Source organism: Drosophila albomicans, chromosome 4 (genome assembly GCF_009650485.2).
Source record: "Drosophila albomicans strain 15112-1751.03 chromosome 4, ASM965048v2, whole genome shotgun sequence".
NCBI classification, from domain to species: domain Eukaryota; kingdom Metazoa; phylum Arthropoda; class Insecta; order Diptera; family Drosophilidae; genus Drosophila; species Drosophila albomicans.
This window is the reverse complement of record NC_047630.2, coordinates 972,952-990,750: the sequence shown is the minus strand read 5'-3', so window position 1 is coordinate 990,750 and position 17,799 is coordinate 972,952. Positions and strand designations below refer to the sequence as shown.

The window sequence follows — 17,799 nt, the reverse complement described above, 5'->3', positions numbered from 1 at the left end:
GATTATCTGAGTCTGAAGTCGACGTGGTAAAAATGTGAAACAAGCTTGATCTGTCTGCAAACATAACAGGTGCTGTTGAAAATAAATCAAGGTGTTTATACGGACTGACGGACATGGCTATATCGTCTCGGGAGTTGACCCGGATTAAGAATATGTATACTTTATATGGTTGGATATGCCTCCTACTTACATTTCCTGCCGGTACAAAGTTATAATACGTATTAAGGGTACCCTTCTACCCTATGGGTAGCGGGTATAAACAGCACAATGCTGTCGAACCGGCCTGGCTCTAGTATGTGGTTACAAACATACATTTGTGCACATTGTATTTATATACTATACAAATGTACATCGCGCATTTCACATCACATAACTGCCTCACCTGAACCGACCAAACAACTTTAGAGCTCGCTGCGCAGACGCATAATAACGCTTTCTTAATATAGGTTGAAAATCTGGTTTAAGCTAGCAACTTGTTGGACTTTTCGTTGATGGCAAGCTAAGTTAGTTTTGCAGATATCGTCTGCATCGAGTGGTTGTGTTGTGGTCCGCTTTGGTAATTTTAAATGTATGTGTGTATGTTGATGGTGTGGTGAACGTGTGTGAGATTGCAGTAGTTCAGTTCGGTGTGTTTCAAAATGTGGCCAAACCTTTATTTTCACCAATATACTCGTGCATATGTACATTTTCAATTGCATTTGTTCAAACATATGTTTATGCGGACTAATTGTTTAAAGTACCTAATTAATTCCGAGAAAATATTTATGAAATGTTTAAAAAAAAACTATTTATACATATTTTTGTATTCTCACAGTTGCGAATTCGCATCAAGTTACGCAATAGTAATATAGTTGACCTACAAATTCCAGAATTTCCAAATATTATTTTTGTAGTAATTTCACCATTGTGCTATTTATTAAAGGTGCAACCAAAACGAAAATCAAAATCTCCAATAATACTAAGTAGAAGGGAAAGTAATACGGAAGTAAAAGGTGCTTGGAACTGTCTTCAGTCGAGAACACAGTTGAATGTAAGCCTGCCATATTTGACAAAATGTGTGATCATCTGCGTTCTCGACACCTCAACATATTGCTGGCTATGATTGGCTTAGTGGTATCAGCACCATTTGTATTAACACAAGTAAACGGTAAGTCATATTTGAAGTGATTAATAATCAGTTAAAAACAGTATCGCAGGAGCTCTTTCTTTCTAAATACAACAGAAGAGGCAGCGAGAGAGAGAGAGAGAGAGATACCACTAATGTAGGTGACCACAGAGTTTTCTCTGTACTCAAGACTTTTTGTCTATTTCGTGCATTGTATGTGTATAGAACATAGTTTAGTCATTTTGAGTTTTGTGGGATGAGAGTATTCTCACAAACCCAATTAATAATTAAAACTGAAGAAATTTAATTCATGTAAATATTGATGTTAAGCAACAAAAAAGAAAAAACTAAAACAAAGTTTAACTCAAAATGCAATTGATGTTATCCCAACTTGGATTTGAATCCAAACGAGGCAATGACTAATTTCATTTTATGTTTTGAATACCATATACTACATATGGAAATATGTAAATGCGAATAAATATATGTTTATTTATATATACTATTTTTGTTTTAATATGTATGACAAATTTTTTAAAAGTTAATTTGAAGGTTTTAAAGAAACTTGTAAAAATTTGGGTTGTGCTTGCCTCGAACACTATTACCAGAATTTTTATTGCGTAGCACAATGTGCTTACATTAGTTAATTTACAATACATAGTTTCGTATTGTAACAGATTTTTATCAAACGCATACATCTATTAGTATGACACAATGTTCATCATTCGAGAAGAGAAAGCTGGTTGACGAGTTTTGATTGTGTTCATATTTCTTCAATATGTTCACAAGCATTTCTAAATACATAGTAGCTTAGTGGCGGTACGGTCAAATAATCGAAATTAATTCATTGACAATAAACTTTTCATTCAATTATGAAAAGAATTTATTTATAATTTCTACTCATAACCTGTTTTACAACAGTGAGTGGATTTGTACTGCTTGTGAATTAATTTTTAGTATCACACGGATGTACAGTAATGGATGTTTTTAATAGATATTAACGTTTTTTTAACGTTGAGGAATTCATTTACTAAAGCAAATTACGTTATGGTTATTAATGTAATTCACACACATATAGTACTATGGAAGGCATAATGGTTCCAATTTAAAATACGAAGAACAAAAATTGTTTCTTTCTGTCTTGATAGACCTTATATTGGTGATTCCAGTCTAAATATCCATACTCAAGTATAACATAGGACGATCCAGTGAGCCATACAAGAGTTTAGTAATGTAGGGATCGTTGAATTCTTTCGACCAGCGTTTTATGAATACAAATACCCTGGCACTATTTGCAGCAGATAGACTATGTTTATCAACAGTTGTGTTCCGGTATTCACTTTTCGTTTCTTGCATCTACCCTGGGGCAGACCAAAAGTGACTTGAAAACAGTTTTAGATACGAGTACAAAACCATTTTAATAAAGATGCTGTTAGTGACTCAACGAGTCAAAATCCTTACCAAAATCGGTGTAAATAACATATTTTATTTTCGAATCGTTGGATAACAATAGATGAGAACTCCAATAAGTTTGTGGAATTGAACCTAGATTTACCATAATGCTGGGGTTGAGAAGTCCCGCTGAAAATTTAGTTTGCACCTTTTCAAATAATCATAATAACAAAGATTATTATGAATGCCGAAAGTGCGGCTTGAGCATCAGAATTGCGGAGAAAATCAAAGCAAGTGCCGGTTTCCTTGAATATTTTGTAAAGCCTCGACTTACGATTTATTCAGTTCGATAATTTTTATACCCGCTACCCATAGGGTAGAAGGGTATTACAACTTCGTGCCGGCAGGAAATGTATGTAACAGGTAGATGGAGGCATCTCCGAACCTATAAAGTATATATATTCTTGATCAGGATCAACAGCCGAGTCGATCTAGCCATGTCCGTCTGTCCGTCCGTCCGTATGAAACACTGGATCTCAGAGACTATAAGAGATAGGTTTTAATTTTTTTTCGACAGCATTTGTTGTTTGTACGCAGATCAAGTTTGTTTCAAATTATTGCCACGCCCACTTCTGCCTCCGCAATTTTTGGTATATGCAATAATAATTATAGTACTTATGATTCCAGAAAATTTGGTTGTGATCAGAAAAAAATTGTCGGTGTTATTAAAGAAATATTTTTGTATGGGCAAAACGCCTAGTTACTAGGGGTCTTAGTTGCTTTGGCTGACAATCTGGTATATTGTGCCGTCTATGGTATATTTTGAATGCGGTACTATATCGATATACCAAACATAAAATTTGGTATATTTTGAAAATAATACCGCAATATTTTGGTTTTCTTTTTTTACACTCGACTGTTACTTTCTTACTTGTTAAGTAATTATATTGGACCTATGTGAAATACTTAATGCAATACATGCATCAAATAGCGAGTTCAAAGTATAATTAAAAAATTCACGCCAGGATCATGATCCTATACAATGAAATATACGACTTATAAGTCTTACGAAAACAACGAGAGCGCTCTCTAGAGTGTGATGGCAAGGTTCTTCAGGAGAGGATATTGAAGAGGTTCTCTAGAAATTAAAGGAATCAGGGTCCAAAACCAAAATTAGGTCTATAGAGACCTGTCTAGACAATTTGGAATATCATAAACTGAAACAATGATAGACCGAAAAGGCTATCAATAAAAACATAGGCTGTGGAGGGAGTTGTGTGGGTTGTGTACCAAGAGATACCAGCAATATTAAAGTCACCAAGAACTATGAAGTAATCACGATCAGAAAGCATGCTAGTAGAAATGTTATTAATTATATGTTTCAGTAAACGCAATACCATTAAAAGGAAAATATATATGTACTATTTAAATATAGGTTAGTAAGTTTACTGCAAATGCCTCTTACATTTAAATAGTGAAGAAGTTAAAAGGATGATAGGAAATGAAACCGAAGGCATATTTTTCTTCTTAGCTACAAATTCTTTGATTAATAGGTGTTCCGGTCACAACTCTATGCAGCAAATCTTGCTAAATTGTTCAGCCGGAACACTTGTTTTAAAGGACTGATGGTTTTAATTGAAGGTTGTGAATATAAAAATCTTCAACCATCCCCAACTCTGCCGATACCAAAATCGGAGCAGGAGTGGGAACTTCGATATTTAACGACTCAATGCCATTCTGCGGAGACTAAGACAAAAGGAAATGTAAAAGTGGCCATCTTCGACCATATAAAGTATATATGTATATATAAATTCAACAGTCGAGACGATATAGAGACTCTCTCAGAGACTATACGACAGCACTAGTTGTTGCACGCAGATTAAGTTGGTTTTAGATATTTGGCACGACCACTTCGGTCCCCGAAAATCGAATAGTATAATTTTAAAGCTATATAGATTTTGGCACATACAATAATAACTGCAGTGTATACTTCATATATGTAAGTTGGTTGCAATCGGATGCAAATCTTAAAAGTTATTTGAGTATTTTAATATGAGTATTTGTAATATTTTAAGAATAATAGTATGAGTAGCGGGTACTTCTCCGTCAAACCTTTTTACGTCTTTATATCGACATTAATAGACGCTATCGTCATTTTATAAAGTCACTGGTAGACAATTGATTAACAGAATGATTTAGTTTTCTATGAAAGGAAGTTAAAAACTATGTCTGTGTTAACGTACACTATAACAACAAACTACAACTACAACAACAACTATTTATCAAATAATGTCATTTCGAAAATAAACAAACAAGTCTATCCAAAAAAGTATCATCAAGCTCAATATTAACATTTTTGGCAAAAGTATTGTGAATGTTTTAATCAAAAAATCATCCATTGGAAATAATGAAGACTGCATACATACAAATTATTAAATATTAAATGTACATAATTTGTAGTTTGTATTTTATCAAAAATCTGAATGCCACATTAAAATATTTCACACCACTGAACCATTCGTCTATTACTCGTAAATAAATGCAATTATTAAAAGAAACAGATGAACTCGCATTCTTTGCATATTTCTATAGCAACAATATCTCAAACAAAATTCTTTATTTTAAATTTCATGTGCAGTCCTTCGACTCCACAGTTTTAATTATAGATATTATTATTTTTATTGTTTTTAGATTTATCATATTTTTTCATGTAATCGCTTAGCCGATTCAGTGCGAATAATCTAAAGAACCGCACTTCTGAAAAATCACATCGAATTATGAAAATCGTTATGTTAGTAGTATTTACTCTAAGTGCATGTGCTTGAGTGATGTGACATCAAAGTCACATTATTCGAACAGCTGCTCAGGGGTGGAAAAGAGGAGATTATTATTCTTTAATTGACTTTTCTTATTGCCTCTTTTTGTTTCTTATTTTACTTTAAGAATTTCAAAGTACTTTGAAATAATTTTATTGCGCCATTATTTTTGAGTAGAATATAGTTAAATATTTTTTCCTCACCCACTTCCGTCCCCGCAATTTAAAAGAAAAATGAATTGCAAGTGTCGTTTTAGTTACCTATGTCTCAACGTTTCCTAGTTGAATATGGTTTCGATCATTCATATTATTAACCCGTTAAAAGCTCAAGTTAGGGAGCCCGGCGATAAAAAATAAGCTACTTAAAGGCTACATTTTGGTGTACTACATTGTACATTGGTGTACGACCATTTGCTCCTAAGCCTGATCCTAGAATAGTGGATGGAACTAGATCTATCTATTCGATTTAGGCACTTAAAGCATATCGATCCCTATACAATGCACCCGTTTGGGTGGTATAGAAAAAACTAAACGCATCCGAACAGAAGAAATCGATAGCAGAAAAATTAATAATATAACAATATCGGATTATTACCCGATTCCAGAAAAAGGCAACAAACTCAGATTTCTAGAAAGAATTTCACTTTATAGCTAAGGATTTTCATTTTGTCATAGGTGCGGCATTTGAAAAGAAAGGTAAACCCAATATTTGTATATAGCGCACACTCACCAAGGCTGAAGAAAACTACGTAGCTAACAAAAAGATGTTAGCCATAAGGTATGACAGATTAAAAGTTATCATTCTTACCAATTTTAAGAGGTTGATCATATTATGTGAATAATGTATGGAAATTAAAAGAAGCACTGGGAAATACGGATCATAATCACCAGTTTTATCCATTTCTGGAATATTATAGGTACAGCCTAGAATTGGTTTCCCGGCTGACCCACCAATATTATCACGAAATTTAAACATCAAATATCAGCGAACAACTTGAAAACAATAATGGAGAAACAGAAATTAATAAAGAATTCTGCATTTTTATTAATTTATATGTATGAAATCAAATGCTATAATAAAGGCAAGAATATGAGTTCAAAAAGTTGAGTTATTGACATATAAAATTAAAATTTTTATAGATGAATAAATTTTATAAAATAATAGAATAGGTAAAAACGAACGATTATATCAGAATTAGAGTTAACTAAATTTCAACGTATAATATAAAATGAAAAACTAATGTTTATTATTGTTGAAGAACTGTTGGTTTGGCAAAAACCAAAAAAGCCTCAAATATTAAAGAAATACTAAGTATTTATACACGTGCGCAACGGTCACGGTCACCAACGTCCAAGGCAGCAACATAGGCAGTAAATTTCCATTACGTCATAAGTTTGTTATAATCCAGAAATCAATAAAAGCAGCAGCTTTATTTTTTCAAATGTAAAAACAAAAGGAATTTTTGTTTCAGGTATGTGGAAATGTATGCGATTTTGAGCTAACAAAGCATTGCAAAGTTATTAAACTTTAATTCTTGGTTGCTAAAATATTAATAAAAATATTAGTACTCAGAAAATCCAAATATTTATATAACAACAGTCTACAGACGAATGTGAAATACCCGCCACCCATTTTAAATACAAGCAGTGCGGTTTTCAAAATATACCATTGAGTACAAAATATACCAGGTTTTCCGCCAAAGCAAATAGGACCCGCAAAAAAAAAACCTTTCCCCATATAAAAGTAAAGTAAAATAACGTATACAATACATAGTTGTACTTTATAAGCGCGGCTGTAACTTCTACAATAAATATTTTAAGAGGTCGGATTTGATTACTTGTGCCTGTTACATACATTTCCTGCAGGTACGAAATTAAAATACCGCTCTACCTAATGGGGTAGCGGGTATAAAAATAGTAATAATCATACAAGCCAATACGAATGCAAGAATATCTTTTTTATTAGATAGTAGAAAATGCGCAGAATAGTATAGTATAGTATAGATTAGAATAGATATGTTGATACTATGTTAATTAAATATTAAATTGATGTTTACTTTTTTTCAGATGAGCCAAATATTATAAGACCAACACCAGCTTTTCGTCTAGCAGATGGTAAGCCGAAAACAATATCTCGACGGTGTGGCATCAATTCTTTCCATAAATGTAGATATATATTGTAAAATTGTATTGTAAGAAAATCAAAATCTAGATTTCAGAAATAATTTTATTTATATTCTTACGTTATCCCTACTAGTCATGCAGCCCATCTTCAAGAAAGATAAATATAATAATATATAATTATATATACCATAAAATATTCATAAGTATTCATAGAAATGAAAATGTAATTTCAAAATTGCATTATGTGTATATAGTTAATTTATTTCTTTTGTAACTTTTTCTCTTTATTTCTTTTTATGTAAATCAATTCATCATCTATCTATGCTGTACATTCTGGACATGTGTTGACTTATCTTTAACCACTTTTTTATCTGTACTCAACGTATGTTTTTAATTTTGTATTGTATATATGTACACTTTACTATCATCTTACCTTTTTCTAATTTTCTGTTCTTCTGTTATATTTAATGTAATGTGATGTATTAGATTTAACAACTGTTTTATTAGTCAATAACGACGGGGTTGGTCGTTTAGGGGATGGTCACGTACACGGTCGATATCTATCAGTTCGGCCAGAGGTGGGTCTTTTAACATCCACAGCACGCACATTTATTCAAGAGGGCATTACAACTGAATATGCCACACAGGTGCTGGGCACAACTTTAGAGAATGGTCGCCTGTATGCCCAATACCTAAAAAAAAGTTCCAGAGTTCTCTTTGAGAATGGTCATGAAACATCACTGCAACCATCGCTGGCTGTTCTCACGAGCTGGGTGGGAGAGGGAGATACAATTCATACACATAGTCGTTCGTATATTCAAAGTCACAATGATTTATTTAATGTTGATGCGGCTGATTGGCGAGCCATAGAAGACAGTTTAGATGATATTTCTTCTAGCCACATCCCAGTCTCTGTCGAATTTGTTGGCAACACTGATTTTCCTAAGATACAAGATTCAGCACAGGTATTGCTATCTACGACAACAAAAACTGAGAACATTTTAGACCGAAAACAAGCCGTTCAAGGTGAAGTGCATTCACGCATCCACGGAGAAGGAAAATTGACCGCTAACAAAGTGCTGCCAGTGGGTGATCTGCCAACTTTTACAGTAAAAAATCATTTCGAGCCCAGTGGCTATCATGCAAACGGTCAAATTCCTCCAAATGCGGATATAGATGCAGAAGAAATACGATCGGCCAAAGAATATTATTGGCAACAGCAGCAGTCTGTACAACTGAAACAAAGTGAGCATCATCTTCTAAACTTGCAAAAGGAACGCCTGCTTTCAACTGTCACATATTATGGATTTGCCGATTTTACAACAGTTGTGGGGGATAGCGTTATTGTATTTTCTCCAAACACCAGACCTCCAATACATTTAATGGGACATGTGACATCTATAAAGGGTGTGGCGACACTTCAATCTACACCTGTAGAAGATGAAAAATTAATTTTAAGTATGACCACAGCAGCAAATGCGCCTTATTTAGATAGAGCTCCTAATACTGTACCTGATCAATCAAACAAGGCAATGGAAACTACAGAAACCATCATTGAAATAAATGAACCTCAAGCCAATTCGACTTATTCTCTGTCTAGTATTGAAACATCTCCAATTCATACACCTGATCTCGATTTGCAAAGTATTGAAAACGTCTTATCGCAGCAGTCTGGAGAATTGGATAGCAGCATGGGGAAGTCTATGTTGTCATTGCCTACAGATCAAGAAATCTTTGAAATCTATGCATCATTAACGAAAGCAGAAGCAAAGCAACAATCTATTCCTTCGAATACACAGCAAACTCGTGGTGGAGCGACAACAATTTTTGTTGATGACGATCCGTTTGCGAATTTTGCGGAGCCCTCAAAAATACTAACGTCTAGTAGTGATACAAATTTAATAAATGAGGAGAAGGTAACATCAGAATTACATCTAGTGAAAGCTACCGAAGGCAACGAAAAATATAGTGCGATTACTACAGACATAGACACAAATACTGAATTACCAAATCCTATTATTACACAATTGATACTTGAGTCAACACAACTCTCACCACTTCCTCATAACTCAAATGTGTCGACTTGTGAGCAGCAAAGTTCTCAAATATTCCTTACTCAATTTCCGAAGTTGATAACTATTTTAAGCACTCACGTTCAAGAAAAGAGCACTCTAATAGAGACTAGTTATTCCTCTTCGTATGATATTAAAGAAACCACGAAATATTACTGCATACCACCAATACTCCAAGTATCTGAAACAACATCAGCAACCAAATTAACTTCTACAACAGGAGAGTCAAATTCAGTATCAGAAGCGGTGTCGGAGTTTAAGCCAGAGGCTGAGCTAGTGTCGCAGACTGAGAAAGAGTCGGAGACTGATAACACAAGTACAATGAATGTGTTAGAACGTGATATAGAACAAATCGATGAGACAACAATAGAAACGACATCAGAGGAATCTCTAATCAAAATTGAAAGCTCAACCGAATACAGCAATGTTGATGAGGATTACGTGACTGAGATTGAGAATGAAGACTACGATAATGACAATGATAGTGAAAATGGACAGAATGAAATTGACGTAATCTTTAAGACGCTATTCACAACCTATACATATCTGACAACATTTTTTGAAGGCGCCTCGACTGCTGTGTCTAGTCACACTGAGATAGTAACGAATGTGATTACATCGATTGTAGGAAACTCCGAACGGCAGAAAGAATCAATATCCACAAAACTAGAGTCTTCATCAACAACAACGGCTACCGAGATGGTTGCATTGACACCTTCTAAATACGTAATACAAAATGAATTCGATAGGTTGCTCCACTCGAGTGCTTATGATTTAGAATCAAATTTCGATGAATTGAGCCAGGCAACTTTGCAATTGGATGATGCCAAGTACACAAAGACTTTCTATACAACCTACACCTTTTATACAACTATTTTTGCTGATAGTGCATCGGAAATCACATCGCGTACTGAAGTATTTACAAATTATGTTAGTGAATTGCTATCTGAATCTAGTTCGACAGTGGACGTTGCTATAATGAGTACGTCCCCTAATGTTGTTGCAGTATCAACCGCAAGCATTGCTGTATCTAATAACAATAATAAGGCAGCTAAAGAAGTGGAGGAGAAGGAGGAACGTGAAAAACTGAGATTTGTCACAGATGTTCGTACAAGTAGTTCGACTGGCAACCATAAACAAGTCATCGGTCAGTTGTTGGTGAGCAAGGATCAAACCATCGAAGATCAAGTAAGTTCAGAAAGCAACACTGAAGAGATCTTACCCTCGGAGACTCTATTACTGCAGACAAGTTTCACCACTTTCACCTTTTACACTACCATGTATGAGGAGGATGTCACCAATGTGGTGAGTCGACTAGAAACCGTTACGAATATTGTCACTGAAACTGTGCAGCCAACAAAACTATCTCAAAACCAAGGACAAGAAGATGTAGCCACGTTGCCCATCACATATTTTACAACATTCACATATTGGACCAAGTTGGCCAAAGATGGTGAGATTACAACCATTAGCCGAGAGGAAACCATATCAAACGTGATTGAGCCAACAAAGCAGCAAAGCATTGAAAGTTATACTAATATGACCGCTACAAAAACAATCACAGAAACAACAACGCTATTCAATGCAAGCAATAGTCAAGCAAATGCTTTCAAAGATTATGCGGATGCAATTACAACTTTTTATACGACTTACACATATTATACAACGTCGTATGATAACAATAATACTGTTACGGATTCTAGATTAGAGACTGTTACCAATATTTTTCGACCTACTGATTTTTCCATTTCCAATGTTGAGCAATCGCAAACAGAAATATTGCCAGAGATAAGTACGTCAATGTTAAAAGTCGATGCGAGTAAAAGTAGTTTATCGAACTTGATTTTTTATGACTATAAGCATATTATCGATGCTGAAAGCGTAAGCACATTGTATTTCACGACTAACATTTATGCATCGATTAATCAGGACGGCACCACTGTAGAACTCACCAGCAGTACATCGCACCTTCATGTTGATGAGGAGAAAAAGATGTACTTGGCTACTACGAATAGTCTTATAAGTGCAGTATCTGATAGGTCTACAAGTGCTGATGGGGATACCATTTCGTTGCGACAATACAAAACCGGTTTGGTGCGATTAATCGAAGGAACGCGCATAGGGAATAATACGACTACATTATACCAGTCTAAGGTAATTGGCACTATTATCGACAATCGCTATGCACAGATTATCGAAAGTACGTCGAGTTTTCTATTCGAAAACCAAATCGAGCCAAGTGCAACTTCAAATTTAGTGGACAGTATTGTAATGAGCGTAACTGAGAGTCTTCTCACATTAGTGGAACATGATTACAGTATGATGGAGCATCATGGCTCTACTGAGATTAATTTAGATGAAGAGGAGAAGGATATAACTAATGATGAGGATCAAGTTGAAATTGAAAATTCAATCGATAGCGATAACAATCTTATTAACGCTCAGGCAAAACCTCCAGAAAAGAAACGGACATTTGCACCTGTGATTCGCCCATTTGCATCTCGGAACAGACCAACCAATCGATTCGCTCCCAAGCAAAAAACACAAAGTGCAAGCAGCGCTACAATAATCACTAGATTAGATATAACACCAACTATTACGGCAACACCAGCGCTAAAGTCCGTTGGTCGGTTTAGTTCGTCTCGAAGAATTCCCACTTCAAATGTACCCAATAATTTCTCAACCTCTTCGCGACGACTTTTTGGACGACCCATAAAACCATCGAGTGGAGGAACATTTAGTCAAATACCTAGTAGTAATATTCAGGGAAGCAGTACCATTTCTACTTTGCCAAGAAATCGCTTTGCATCTAGCTTACGCACAGCACAAACCTCGAATCCTTCGAGGCGTCTCAGCTCATCTTATCGAGGCTCCAGTAGTACTAATAGCTATCGTATCTCAGCACTAAACCGCAATAAGCCAACAATTGCCATTAGCCCTACATCGATTGCCAAAGGCAATACCGATGTCAGCACTGATGCTTTGTTGGAGGAAGAGGAAACTTACGGCGAGGAATTGAATGCTGATGTCTTTGAAGATGATGCTAAAGCCAACGAAAATGCAAGACGACAGCAAAATCCTCTTTTACGTTTTAGACGACCACTTAATCGACCTAACGGCTTTACCCTTGCCAATCGTTCGAATGTAATTTCTGGTACAAGTACTTCACCTCGTAGAAATTCGTTGTCAGTTCGCACTAAATCCACAACGGTGACACCAACAACAACTACTTCGACTACCTCTACAGCGAGAGCACGACCACGCAGTTTCCAAAGGCCCACAATTACTAATCTTCAAACCGCAACCCGTTCTAATAATAAACTTTTTCCACCGCGCGGACTCTTTCAAAAAAAGACACAAAAACTGGACGAAACTGGTTCGAACCTAAAAGAAAATGACGATTCGGAATATGACGATGATGAAGAGGTGGGAACATTTACCGATATAGTTGAAGATGGCCAGGATAGTGATAATGGCAACAATCGTCGTCGTCGTTCCCAAAACAACAAAAAAACTCTTTCCCGACGGCGTCGTCAGACTGCAGATGTCTTGAATCGTAGCCGCTTTAGATTTCGTCGACCTAAGACTACAACTTCTGAGGAGCCACCGCAAGGAGTAGAAAACCATGAAGTGACTGAAGGCCCGAGTACTAATCCCCGCTTAAAGCAAAATGCTCGATATGGTTCCCGTTTCCAGACACATTCGCAGCCATCTACAGGAAATTCGTCATCGCAATCATCTTCCTCGTCTGTTAATCGGGGAGCTATACGGCCAACGCGACCCACAGCCTCACGCATGCAATTCACGCTGAGAGAGAAGGACAGCAGTACTGTAAAAGGTACTGCTAGGCAGGGTAAGGGCAGTAGTCAATCGTCCACATCATCTTTCCGACGTCACCACCAACCACCTGCAACATCGCTGCGTCGTGTAACAACTAATAGTTCACTTAATTCGCGACGCATAAAAAGTTATGCGCATCACAATCACAATGCCGTCGAACCTCCCAATCAGCGTTCAGCAAGCACATCTCGCTCAAGGAATAGCAATCGAAATCGGAGCTCCGCAACGCGTGGAAGAACGTCACATCGAAACGATGATAACAGTTTAACAGATTTGGACAGCGTAACGATCACGGCGACCCATTTAATACCAGCCGAGGTCACTATTCCTGTCATAAATGGCCAAGTGACCGAGTACAAGAACATTGTTACAGGCAAACCAAGTTTAGAAGTGCTTTCACCACATCAATATACACAAATCTTGGGCAATAACGGTCAAACGTCACTCTACTTGACTAGAGAGGATTCCAGCATTAATGCGGCTGGAGTTACGGAACTAACGCGATATTTGCTACACGATACGATGACAACCACGGTTACATTCACTCCCACAACAATTCGTGGGCGCAAAACGTCTTTCTCCCACATCCTTCCATCGACTATATACACGGTGGAGAATGTTGTAACGACGCTTCAACCGCAAATATCCGCAAATGCGCCTTTAGCAAATATATTGCTATCTCAGTTGCTATTGGGAAATATCAATTTGCCGGCTAATCAATTACTGGGCGTTTTAGGTCAACCAGCTCAGGGATCTCTATTAGCTACTGGGCTGTCCCTAGAGCAAGCACCTGCTGCACAACCTCTACCACTGACAGAGTATCGTACACATACATCAACTTATGTAACTACCATCTATGATGGCAAATCAACAATATTGCCAATTACATTTCAGGGTAAAAAAATTTTAACAACCGTCTTTGATACTACAGCACAAACAATAACAGCAACAGAATATAGCATTGATACCATCATTAAAACGCCCACAATACAACAGCAATTGCAGCAGCAGCAGCAGCCTCAAGTGAATAGTTTATTGCTACAACAATTGCTCTTGCAACAACAACAACAACAACATAATCAGATACCCCAGCAAATATCCAATACTGTAATGCCACAAATATTCTTGGGCGATCATCTACAAGACTTGGACGGTGCAGACGCTTTAGCCGATGCTGTTGCCCATATGCGAGATAACATCGACGATATAATCATAACAGAGCTCGATGGCGACCGTAAAAGCAGTCGAAAGAAATCAAGAAAGTCCGAAAAATCTCAAAAACGTCAAAAGGCACAGCCAGCAGCAGCTGAAGAGGAAGAAGAGCGCAGTGTGATAACTCTTTATGTTTCTGGACGAAGACCTGGGGAATTTAGCACCATCTTATCTACCGTATATAATGATCATACTAGCAGCTTGCATAAGAGACAAATTCAGCAAACTGCTACCATGCACAGCGCCGCCGATTTGTATAAAGCTGGTGCTAGTGAACAGAATCAAATGATAATAAGTTTGGGCAACTTTGAAATGGCACAGGAAAAAGGAAGTAAACTTGATGAATGCCAGGGCAACAGCTGTCTGATTCGGAATTTAAATACACACACAGCTTCGTTAGAGAGTATTGTCGGCGATGTCGATTCGTGGTATACATCCAAATCCAAGAAACAAGCAAAAACATTAACATTTCGTAGTCAAACTACCAGCCAGCTCAGTTCCAAATTGTTGCTCAATATTTTTTAAAAATAGCACCCATAAATTTCATTATATTTTACTAGAAAGCGCTGTTCCCAGATGGGCATAATTTTTGACGTGCAGAAAAACAATATATATACATACATATTTCTCAAGTTCCACAAATTTTAGAGTGACAATTTATGGCAACCCTTATGACCTTAAAATTTGACACGAAAATGGTAAAAAAAACCAAAATTTATGGCCACACCACTGAAATATTTGCCTATTAAATAAATACAATTATTAAAATGAATCTGATAAAATCACATTCATTGCATATTTCTATAGCGACAATTTCCCAAGTAAATAATATTGCAACTTGGTTGCAATATTTTTTTTATTTTAAATTACATATTCAGTCTGACCCCACAATATTAATTAATGATATTCCTCTTCACGAGAAAATGCCTGTTTCTCTTCACTTTTCCGATGTGATTACAGAATAATAGGTTGTCCATTTTGCGCGAAAAACACGATTTCGTGCATCTGAGAACAGCGCTTAAATAAAATATATATATACATACATATGTATGTATGTATATATATTATGACAGTCTAAGCGAATACTTATGTAATCTAACATATGTACGTATCTACATATGTATAACTAGTCAATAGAATGGATTCAACAATTTCATGAATATTTTTTAGCCCAACAGCCAAAGAAATAACGTGTTGTAAAATTTAAATGTACTTGTACCTGTAGATGAGCTAACAGATATTATAATATCGACTCGATAAACCACTTTATTAAAGGTCGACTGATACAAAAATTCATATCTCATTCATAAATGGAATCAGTAAATCGGAATTTTGCTTAAGTAACTACACGCTGGCTACATTAAAATGAATGCGTTGAATTAATATTTTGGAATAAGTGTACCTGTTTTTTTTTTGTAAGTGAATTACATTGTAGAGCAATTAATTTGGAATATACTACAATTTTATGTTTTAGAATATATTTTACTAGCCAGCTTGCCCCGCAGCTTTCTTGTGTTGCATATTGATATACATGTATGTATGTACATATGTACATATTTTTAACATCTAAAATTTAAAGTAAATTATAATCTATTGCCTCATACATTAACAACTTTATAAAAACAAAATGGAAAACAGTTGCCAGATTAGCCCAATTAACATTTCAACACTTCCTCACAGGTCTTTGCTAGTATGTTATCAAGATTACAAAGGCAAACAAAAGTCCAAATGAAAATTAAGAATAGTTGGATGAGGATGAGGCCTAGTAACATTTTCTGTTGCATTTACTTTTCACGGAAATTTTTAATGAATAACTTAAGATTAAATTTATTTTGCTTCTTTTTATTCAAGTAATATATAAAACAAAAATGTGCACTACTTTTGTCTATGATAACATATATTTAAGTTTATTTACATTTAAATACATGTGTATATGAAACAATAAATAAATATAAAACAAGAATGCTTTAGTCGAGAATACTTTGTTCCATGATACAATTAATTTCTGAATAATAATTTAAATGATATATCGCAAGTTCTAAACATTTCAGAGATACTTGTTTGAGCACTTTTTGGCACGGAAATGGGGAAAAAAAACACAAAAAAAAAAAAATCATGCCCACACAATCTGGTCGATTTTGTATTTCTATGTCTACAAAATACCAATCACATATTATTGCAACATTTTTTGAATTTAAATGTAATGTTATATTGTGACTCCACAATATTTCTTCATGAGAAAATCCCTTAGACGCATTCTGTTAATTTTTTTTTTGTAAATTATCCATCTTGGTTCTTCTCTTGATTTTGCTGATATGAGTTTAAAATAATATGTATGTATGTAGTGATCGACGAAGCACTTACCCATGGCCAATCACAAACTCGAGTCGACTAGCTGGTTCGACGCTCGTTTACTATAGGGTCACTTTAGTAAGTATCCATATAGTGATCGGCGAGGTAAGCACTTACCCATGGCCAATCGACACGTCCAGTTCTGCAGTATACTGACTATCTTAGATGTAAAAGTATGCAACGCTTTTTGTAACAGTATAACTAGAAGTATTTATTTATGTTATAATTATATTGATTCGTTGATGGCTGTGCAAATATTTAGGATTTTTTGATATGATAATATTTTAGTACGTGTATAGCTTGGGGATTGGATACGATTTTACTTAAGTATAATAAATCACAAAATAGTTAATCTTTCCTATGACAGCCATATGATTTAGTTATCCGATTTTAATAGAATTTGCACATATCTTTAAAAATAACAAAATTTTCATACTGAATTTGTATTTTTAACCGATCATTCCTATAGCAGCTATATCATATAGATGCAAGATATGGCCAATTTTTATAAAATATATTTGTAATATTTTTTTATAATTTTGGGGAAAATTTTGTAACAATACAACAACTAGAAGTATTTATGGCCGCGGCTCCATACAAGCCGAACCACTCATAAGCACCGTTTGATTCACACTCGTAACGCACTGAACCCAATGTCGATTTTGCAGGGCCAGCATGTAAGCTGGTACCAATTGCAACTTGTGCATTCGTGTATCCAGCGACTAGTGTATGTTGTCGTTACGATGAAGCAGCAACAGGCATCCCTGTAGGTGTCGCCAATACGGTTCCCAAAGTAGCCGGCAGGTCCATGGTTTGCTGGATTCTTGTTTTTCTGGTGGAATGTTGAGTTGACATTCTCAACAATTCTTTGTCCCAGACAATCACCA

The 17,799-nt window shown here is 35.6% G+C and overlaps 1 protein-coding gene across 4 annotated transcripts; it reads left to right on the top strand.

The window, feature by feature from the left end:
• The first annotated feature begins 73 nt into the window (after positions 1 to 73).
• LOC117573179 (mucin-3A) lies at positions 74 to 16,543 on the top strand. Of its 4 annotated transcripts, none has more exons than XM_052006256.1 (4): positions 74 to 91; positions 923 to 1,147; positions 7,380 to 7,427; positions 7,923 to 16,543. In XM_052006256.1, the coding sequence occupies exons 2-4, from the start codon at positions 1,054 to 1,056 to the stop codon at positions 15,083 to 15,085; spliced, it is 7,305 nt and encodes a 2,434-aa protein (XP_051862216.1). In that variant the 5' UTR covers positions 74 to 91; positions 923 to 1,053; the 3' UTR covers positions 15,086 to 16,543. The 4 variants fall into 4 exon arrangements, with proteins under 4 accessions (XP_051862216.1, XP_034112041.1, XP_034112043.1 ...); XM_034256150.2 differs by lacking the exon at positions 74 to 91 and adding an exon at positions 494 to 568; XM_034256152.2 differs by lacking the exon at positions 74 to 91 and adding an exon at positions 535 to 556.
• Positions 16,544 to 17,799: the final 1,256 nt, after the last annotated feature.